Here is a 10,342-nt window from a genome sequence, read left to right as displayed (position 1 = left end):
ACATCAAAAACAGTGAAAAACAAAAAAAGGGAAAATTCATAAATATGTGAAAACTAAACAACACACTCTTGAACAACCACTTGATCAAAGAGGAAGTTAAAAGAAAATTTAAAAAATATCTCAAGACAAACAAAAATAAAAATACAACATACTAAAACTTAGAAGATACAACAAAAGCAGAAGAGGAAATTTTATAGCAACAAATTCCTACGTTAAAAAAGAAAAGATCTCAAATAAACAACATGACATTATATCTTAAGGAACTAATAAGAAGAACAAAGTAAGCCAAAAGTTAGCAGAAGGAGTGAAATAATGAAGATAAGAGAAGACATAAACCAAATAGGGCTCAAAAAACAATATAAAAGTTCAAGAAGACTGAGCTGTGTTTTTGAAAAAATTAACAAAATTGACAAGGCCTTAGCTAGACTAAGTAAGAAATGAAGAGAGAACGCAAATAAATAAAACAAAAAATGAAAGAGGAAGCATTGCAACATATGCCTCAGAATTAAAATAGATCATAATGGAGTATTATGAACAATTATACACCTTCAAATTAGATAATCAAAAAGAAATGTTTAAATTCTTCAAAAAATATAATCTACCAAATCTGAATCAAGAAGAAATAGAAAGCTTGAACAAACCAATAACAATTAAGGAGATTGATCAGTAATAAAAATCTCCCAACAAAGAAAAGCCCAGGACCCGATGGCTTCATGGGTGAATTCTACCAAACATGCAAAGAAGAAGTAATATCAATCCTTCTTAAAGCATTCCAAAACATAGAAGAAGAGGGAACTCTTTCAAACTCATTATGAGGTTAATTTTACCTTTATACAAGAGCCAGAAAGGGCACCAGAGAAAAACTACAGTCCAATATTCTTGATGAACATAGATGCAACAATCCTCAACAAAATAGTAGGAAACCAAATACAACAGCTTATTAAAATTATTACACGTTATCATCAAATGAGACATCCTTGAGATGCAATGAGGGTTCAACATGTGCAAATTAATAAATGTGATATACCACATTAACAAAATGAAAGCAAAAAACACATGACCAAATCAAGAGATGCAGAAAAAGCACTTGAAAAAGTTAAACATCCACTCATGATTAACACTCTCAACAAATTGGGTGTTGAAGGAACTTACCTTAACACGATAAAGGCCATTTATGAAAAGCCTACAGCTAAATCATAACCAATGGGGAAAAATGGAAAATTTTCTCTCTAAGATCTGGTACAGGCAAGGGTGCCCATTCTCGTCACTTCTATTCAATGTAGTACTAGAAGTCCTAGCCAGAGTAATTAGACAAGAAAAATAAATACAAGGCTTTCTAACAGGAAAGGATGAGGCAAAGTTGTTTCCATTTTCAGATGACATGATCACATATGTAGAAAACTCTCACAATTCAACCAAAAAATTTATTAAAATTAATAAATAAGTTCAGTAAAGTTGTAAGATACCAAATCAACATACAAAAATCAATCATTTCTATACAGAAACAGTGAACTATCCACAAATAATTAAGGAAATGATCTCATTCACAGGAGTGGCAGCAAGAACAAAATACTTAGGAATAAACTTGGCCAAAGACTTGCACACTGAAAATTACAAAATGTTGAAGAGGAAGAAAATTAAAGAAGAAATAAATAAATGGAAAGACATCCAGTGTTCATGGGCTGGAAGAATTAATATTGTTAAAATGTTCATACTAACCAAAGTGATCTACAGATTAAATGCAATCCCTATCAAAATCCCATAGGCATTCTTTATAGAAATAGAAAAAACAATTCTAAAATTCAAACAGAACCACAAAAGACCCTGAATAGACAAAGAAATCCTTAACAAGAAGAATAAAGCTGAAGGAAACACACTTTCTGATTTAAAAATACGTTACAAAGATACAGTAATTAAAACAATATGGCACTGGCAAAAAACAGGTGCAGAGACCAACAGAATACAATAGAGAACTAAGAAATAAATCCATGTATCTATGGTCGACTGATTTTTGACAAGGGTGCTATGAACACACAATGGGGAAAGTATAGTGTCTTTAATAAATGGTTTAGAAATCTGGCTTCTGATATGAAGAAGAATGAAACTGAACGCTTATCTTGCACTACATAGAAAAATCAAGACAAAATGGATTAAAGACAAGTGCAAGACCTTAAATCTTAAAACTACTACAAGAAAACATAGGGAAAAAGCTTCATGACACTAGTTTTGGCAAGGGTTTTTTTGAATATTACTCCAAAAGCATAGGCAACAAGAGCAAAAATAGACAAATGGTATAGCATCAAACTAAAAAGCATCTGTACAGCAGAAGACATAATCAACAGAGTGAAAAGGCAACTTATGGAATGTGAGAAAATATTTGCAAACTATATATCTGATAAGGGGTTAATATCCAAAATATGAAAGGAAATCAAGCAACTCAATAATAAAAAAACCCAAATAACCAAATTAAAAAGTAGGCCATGGATTTGAATAGACATTTTCAGAATAAGACTTATCAATGGCCAACAGGTATTTAAAAAGGTGTTCAACATCACTAGTCATCAGGAAAATCCAAATTAAAACCATAAGGAGACATTACTTCATACCTGTTAGAATGACTATTATCAAAAAGACAAGAGCTCACAAATGTTAGCCAGGACGTGGAGAAAAGGGAAACCTGGTACACTGTTGGTGGGAATGTAAATTGGTGCAGCCATTATGGAAAACAGCATGGAAGCTTCTTTAAAAATTAATAATAGAACTGCCATCTGATCCAGCAATCTCATTTCTGGGTAAACATTCAAAGCAAATGAAATCAATGTCTCGAAGAGATATCAACATTACCATGTTCATTGCAGCATTGTTCACAATATCCAAAACACAGAAACAACCTAATTGTTATTGACATATAGATGAAGAAAGTATGAGCTATACTTACATCTATATCTATCTATAAAGGAATATTATTCATTCATGAAAAAGAAGGAAATCCTATTTGTGACAACATTGATGAACGTGGAGGACATTATACTAAGTGAAATAAGCCATACACAGAATGACAAATATTGTATAATCTCAATTATATTTGGAATCTAAAAAGTAAAAGAAAGAAGCCATAAAAGCACACAGTAGAATGGTGGTTGCCAAGGGTGGAGGGAGTGTAGAGATGTTGTCACAGGCCACAAAGGTTGGTTATGAAGGATGAAGAAGTTCAGGAGATCTACTGTAGAGCATGGTGACTAGTTAATATGCTGTACTGTATATCTGAAATTTGCTAAGACAGTTGATCTTTAAGTATTCTCACAATATATGCACATGAAAGTCATAAATATGTGATGTGATAGACATGTTAATTAGCTTTACTGTGGTAATCATTTCACAATGTATATGTATATCAAAACATCATGTTGTATACCTTAAATATATACAATTTTTATTTATCAAGTTGGAAAATTTTTCAAAAATTAAAAATTAAAATAATTTTTTTTTAAAAAAGAGGAAAACCACTATTGGCCTCTTGAGGAAGAAAGTCAATATATTTAGATGGGAAACAAATGATGTGTAACCCCTGAAATGAAAAATCTGAAAACTTAGAAGAAATGTACTTTTCAAAAGTCTACATAGTCATTGAAATATTTAGCTGTGTTCCTCATTTTAAATGATACTCATAAAAATGATCAATCGATCTATAACTTAAAAATCTGTAAGTTAAGTTAAAATACTTATATTGAGAAAAATACTTTCAGAAAAATAAAACCCATTCTGCAGCAATCATAATAAAAATAGAATCAGTTACCCTATTTAGCGTAATAAGCCCCTTTCTGCCTATAGATTACTTGTATGAGAGAACAAAGTAGACTAAGTAGCCAAGGACAAGTCTCAATTTCCATTCTTGTGTTTCCTGATAGAAGCAACACTCCTTTGTGAAATAATAACTCTAAACTACAAAGCTGAAACTTATGTGAGTTAGTCATTAAGGGTCATAATGGAAGGAATCATGTCCATCTCCCCTCACACTGATTCCCAGACTTAGATATTCTTGTTATTGAAGAATGAACACAATACGCTATTTGCTAGTTCAGGGAATATACTGCCTTGAGTAAACAAATGGGATCGATCAGGTGTTGTCACACAGTTGGTGCTATAACTGAGCCTTCGGTAAGCCATCTCATTATACTATCAGGACACCTCTTTCTGAGTGATGAGGTGCATACATGAAACCATGTATCCCAGCATTATTTACTAAATAATCATAGCTTTCTTACTGACTTGTCAGGTCACTTCTATCAAAGACCAAGTTCTCAAACATACACAGATCAGTTTCTGAGATCTATTATCTTTACCTTTGTGCTATTTGTCTCTTCCTGTTTCAGGAGCATGCTCTTTTTATTACTAAGGCATCTTACTACTGGGAAGAGTAAACCCTTATATTACTCGTCTTTTTTAAAAATTATCTTGTTCTTCCATGTAAACTTTAGAAATTTGACGGCCAGGTTGCCTTCACAATGCATGCTGAGATTTGGGTTGGAATTGTATTGATTTTGGATTAGCTTAGATGAAATTGAAAACTTTATATTTAGCCCTTCTAGTAAAAAACTTTTGCAATATATGAAGCAATTTAATGATATAGCTCAACAAGATTCAAGATGCTTGTTAAACATTTAGGCTTTTGTAGAACATCCCAATGCTCCTAATTAGAATTTCTATGTGCAAGAACCTGAGAACATGAATTTGTAATTAAGCCCTCTTTTGACTCTTTAAACACTAAAGTTGAGAAGCCCTGGACAAATACACCAGTTTTCTGAATTAAAATGCAATGAAAAATTTCCAGTTGGTATCTGCATTACTGTATTAATTGTGGCGATATCTCCTTGTGAATCCATCACAGATGGACTCAACATCCAATGTGGACATGGGCTAATTATACTAATGGCTCCTACTCCCCAGGTTCCTCAACTAAGATTGCCTTTGAGAAACTGATGACATTATATTTCCAAAATAAACTTGACTTCTAATTAACCCAAGGCAATGTCTCCAGGGCAGTAGATACAACCTCAGGAGTCCAACAACCACAGCACATTCTTCTAATAACCATATCCCATATTGGTCACCGGAACTTCTAAAGATTGTGACTGTGACTGGAGAAGCTGAAGTCCTGACGGATAGGGAGGCTGTATCTGTTAATGTGGAGGAAAGATTTATTTCAAGGCAGGTTCACTCTCTTCTACTGTTACTTCTTCACACACTGATCTTTGGCTTAGAATCTACATGTCAAAGGACAACAGATACTGAATGACTGCTTCTCTCTGAACTGAAAGGAAGAGAGCAATGTAGGTACTTACTCACTAGGGGAAATATTGATCTAGTCTGGGGCTCTGTGGTGTCTAGACCTAAGTGATGTGTAGTGCTTGAGAATACCTCCCATTCAACCCCCAGGGAGGTGAACCATGACAGTTCCACTAAGTGGCAGGGATAAGAAGGAAAATCAGGGGCCGCATTTTTTTTTTGAGGAAGATTAGCCCTGAGCTAACATCTGCCACCAGTCCTCCTCTTTTTGCTGAGTAAAAGTGGCCCTGAGCTAACATCCAGGCCCATCTTCCTCTACTGTATATGTGGGATGCCTGCCACAGAATGGCTTGACAATTCCTGAGTATGTCCACACCCAGGATCCGAACCGGTGAACCCTGGCCCCGAAGTGGAACATACAAACTTAACCACTGAGTCACTGAGCCAGCCACAGGGGCCACTTTTCACTCAAGGTACTAAGGGTGATTGGGCAAGGTCCACATAGTTCTCTGAATTTTTCTTAATGATGAGATTGGGCCATTTTTGCTCCCAGTTAGATTTTCTCTTTTTTGAGACTGGTTGACTGATGGATTAAATGAAGCAGGTACTTACTAAATCTTTACTTCTCTCTCTGCTGTGTACTCATGGATGTACATTTTTAACTAGAATTGAAATCTGATATTTAAACTCCATTTTAATAAGGCAAATTCAGGATTTTCATGTGTATCTAAGAAGATAAAAATTCCACATTTTTACTCTCTGAAGCTGTCTGTGTAATTTCTCTCAGTTGATTGATTGATGCTTTCTTAATGTAACTATTTGAATACATAAAAAGTTTTGCATCTGAAAAATACATAGATTTTCCCCCTATTTGAGGTACCCAGTACCCCCAAGTATTGGATCACTATTTAAATCCAGTTTACATAAAATCCCGACGGAGCATCTAAGGAGTTATAAAAATAAAATACAGGAGTGTCATCTCCAGGGATCATAACCTCAATTCTATCCATAGATTCTAGAGTGTCACAAGAGGATTTTAGGGATCATTTAACTAGAGAATCTTGGACTCCCCGATTTGAAAAGGCTCTTAGAGGTTGGTACTCAACTCTTGTTCTAAGTCAAAATTCCTTTTCCAAGAAATTGTTTAAGGAGCTTCTGCTTAAGTATTCTCCATGCATCTGAACAGTTTATTACAGTTATCACTTACCCTATACTTTTTAATTTTAAAATCAGGAGACTGAATACCCAAGTTAAGTATCTTGCCCAAATTCACAAAAAGCTATGCTTAAAATATAGATCTTCTCAGTTCAAATTGAAGGATCTTTTACCTTAATTTTATAGCCTGTAGGTATTTGGCCGGAAGATCTTTTTTTTATTTTTCTAATCATATCTTTCTATCTCCATGGTACTGACGTAACACACTGTGGTGGTCTTTGCTGCTTTCTTGAGCAGATGAGGCTGCCTTCTCAGAGGAACTGTGCCGCTGGGTCTCCACACCCTATGAAAAGGGCAAATGTATCAACCACACAATTCATTTACACTGTGGGGTTATTATCAATAGGATGTAAAAAACTCTCTTAACTGAAGTCAGCTGTCCTCATGGGTCTGAGTGACAAATAATCCAAAAAATTCTTTTGAATATTGGGTAGATACAGGCGCTCATTCAGAATCAAAGAATTCCAGGTTCTGTGGTCCATTCTATACATCATTCTCAGTGGAATGAGGGTATAGTGGGGATTAGACAGGGATTAGTTGAAAAGAGATTCAGAAAAATCTTGGGAAAGTGATAAGATAAGGATAAGCCATGACCAGAAATGTAGATTTCCCTCAGTGTCTTGAAATAGACAGAAATCCATTTGTTCTAGTTGAGGTATTATCTAGAGAAACTGTCTCACTGATTTTCCTTTCCTGTTTCTTGATGTAGAAAACATATAACTAGTTACACAGATTTGTATATAATGAGGATATATATGATATATGAGATATACACCCTTTATGTTTATATTTAAGATAAATGTCTCTGTAGTGACAGAATGAAAACTTCCTATTTGCGTTAGAAAGCTTTAAAATGAGCATTTCTGAGTATCTGAATACTAACTTCAAATAAATAAGGTTGAGTTTCTAGTAAGTAAGAAACTACAAACATTATAATCTCCAAATTCTAGAGATAGATGCAATAAGTTTCAGAAATTTCCCATCAGGTAACTCAGAGACTAGAAAGTTAAGGTTTGCTAGTGACCAGATAAATGCAAAAACAAAAAATTCGCTAGCAGATGTAAATAATTCCTCAACACAAAATGATGTAAAAGTATTTAAATATACTGAAAAGTATATAAAAAGAGACTGGATACAACCAATAAATGCTAGATGATCTTGCATCCAGCCGGTTACTTTACTTTTTGGACGAGAACAGTTGGGAAATATACCTGTGAAAAAATTATCTGACAGAAGGCATAAAAATTACTTTTGAAATAATTCTTTCAGTTTGAAAATTATGGTTAATAACCGAATATTATTTAAAAAATTATTGAGTGACAGCATATAAAAGATATAAAGCCTGTAATTTATGTCTGGGAATTGAAACCTGGAAAAATGACCAATTGTCTCATTCTCTCTCTCGCTCTGTGACAGGTTCTGAGCCATTTTTGCAAAATTATTTCGATGAGTTCTCTAAGACACCTAAAAGGGAAAAAGTGAGAAGTGTTGCAAAATGCATAAAGTTAATTATTCTTTTTCTACTACCTTGGTGACTCTTCTCTTCCTGAAAAACGAAAAATTTTTCTTTAAGCTAATGTTATCTTCTCTTCCACCTTTAGATCAGTGCTCTAGTTTGCAGAACCTCCAGGAATGTTTCTAACTGATCTCTTGTTAATCTGTCGGAAATAACACCAAAGGGTTTTCTTTCCTTATTGTTTTGGGTACTGACGTAAGATGGTTGTAATGAATATTTTATATAAGGTCTATGATATTCTTACCCCACATCTTAGCATATAATGTCATCAATAAACACAAATCCCCTCACACTTTGACCAAGAGATTATCTAATTCTTCCTCTCCTTTCCCATTTTATGGTTAGATAAACTGAGTTTCACATGTTTGTGTCTGAACACTACTCATTCTTCATACCACGTTCCGATCAAGTTCAGATAGCTGAGATGAAGTATATTTTTCAGTTTTGAGAGCTAGTTTTCTTGGGCTTGTAGTGAGCAACAAAAGAGCAATAATCCATAGGTAAGATTTAAGGGAAATCAATTAAATAACTCTGTAATCTTTGGCTAGACAAATGACATGTTCTCAGCCTTAGAGAAAGCCTCCTAACTGGTTGTCAGTGATTCTGTTGCATATTAAGCCTTAGTTCTTATTCTAGCAGACATTTTTGAGAAAGAATGAAGGAGTTCCACCAAAAGTCTGGAAATGCTTGCTGCCTGCAGACTTTTTGCTGAGTTTCCCATGTATTTCTACTCTCCACCTTGGATCGTGGTCTCTGCCTCTTTCCCTACTCTCTTATATAGAAGTGCTCTCCATGGAGCGGGCCAATGAGACTTTGGTGAGAGAGTTTGTCTTCCTTGGCTTCTCATCTCTGGCCAGGATGCAGCTGCTGCTCTTCGTTGTCTTTCTTCTTCTCTACATGTTCACTTTGGGCACCAATGCCATCATCATTTCCACCATTGTACTGGACAGAGCGCTTCATAACCCCATGTACTTCTTCCTCGCTGTCCTCTCCTGCTCTGAGACTTGCTACACCTTCGTCATTGTACCCAAGATGCTGGTTGACTTGCTGGCCCAGAAGAAGACCATCTCCTTCCTGGGCTGTGCCATTCAGATGTTTACCTTCCTCTTTCTCGGCTGTTCTCACTCCTTCCTGCTGGCAGCCATGGGTTATGATCGCTACACGGCCATCTGTAACCCTCTGCACTATACAGTGCTCATGGGACATGGGATGTGTGTGGGGCTAGTGGCTGCTGCTTGTGCCTGTGGCTTTATTGTTGCACAGATCATCACATCCCTGATATTTCACCTGCCTTTCCACTCCTCCAACCAGCTCCATCACTTCTTCTGTGACATTTCTCCTGTCCTCAAGTTGGCATCTCATCATTCTCTCTTTAACCAGTTGGTCATATTCATGCTTGGCGTGTTTGTCTTGGTTGTCCCACTGTTGCTTATCATGATCTCGTACATTCACATCATCTCTGCTATTCTAAAAATCTCAACCTCTGCTGGAAGATATAAGACCTTTTCTACCTGTGCCTCCCATCTCATTGTGGTAACTGTTCATTATGGTTGTGCCTCTTTCATCTATTTAAGGCCCAAGTCCAATTACTCTTCAAGTCAAGACATCCTAATATCTGTGTCATATACCATTCTCACTCCCTTGTTCAATCCAATGATTTACAGCCTGAGAAATAAGGAATTCAAATCAGCAATTCGAAGAGTAGTACGCCAGGCTTCATATCCTGTTAATTAAATAGACAAGTTTTAACTATTCAGTTAATTGTATGCCTTTTATGTAAAATGTGACCTTTCACACATTTTCTCCTTTAAGTGTAGAACAAACTGTAACATAAAGATATTTTACATATGAGGAGAATGAGGATCAAAGAAATTAAGATATTCTGGCTTTCTACTATGAATGATACTCTAAGAAGGCTATGCAGATGAGGGAAAGGAATACTCATATTTAGAACAAATGTCATCATATTTCACTGCTTTAAACATCAGTCATTCAAAAACAAATGCACAAACTGATGAGAGCAAAGATGCATGCAAGCTGTTTACTTAAAAAGAACAGAAGAAGAAAATCTGACTATCTATTCCTACCCTTCCTCCTATCAGTTCTCCCTTTCCTGAAGGAAACAGACAACTTTGGACCCCTCCATTCTACAGCAACCCCTAGTGGCCTTTTTGGGCTTCTGATTCACCCCCTTCAATTTACATATTGAAATGCCCTTGTCTTTACTTGGGATTGTTCTGTTCTTGCTTTGCTTGAGATTGGAAACTCATGGTGGAGTCTCTTTCCCATATATATGTATGTCCTTCCCATACCATCCTGCCTTAG

At 35.5% G+C, this 10,342-nt stretch overlaps 1 protein-coding gene across 1 annotated transcript; it reads left to right on the top strand.

Moving 5' to 3' along the window:
* The first annotated feature begins 8,809 nt into the window (after positions 1–8,809).
* On the top strand, positions 8,810–9,751 carry LOC106835723 (olfactory receptor 10K1-like). The gene has a single exon (XM_014848296.2). The coding sequence runs from the start codon at positions 8,810–8,812 to the stop codon at positions 9,749–9,751; it is 942 nt and encodes a 313-aa protein (XP_014703782.2).
* The last annotated feature ends 591 nt before the right edge of the window (positions 9,752–10,342 follow it).

Source organism: Equus asinus, chromosome 25, assembly GCF_041296235.1.
Source record: "Equus asinus isolate D_3611 breed Donkey chromosome 25, EquAss-T2T_v2, whole genome shotgun sequence".
Lineage (NCBI taxonomy): Eukaryota > Metazoa > Chordata > Mammalia > Perissodactyla > Equidae > Equus > Equus asinus.
Note: the sequence above shows the minus strand (reverse complement) of the source record. Positions and strands in the feature narration are given on the sequence as shown.

Bases quoted from the DNA above. Each gene is read 5' to 3' on its own strand.
- LOC106835723 (XM_014848296.2), top strand. From the start codon at position 8,810: ATGGAGCGGGCCAATGAGACTTTGGTGAGAGAGTTTGTCTTCCTTGGC.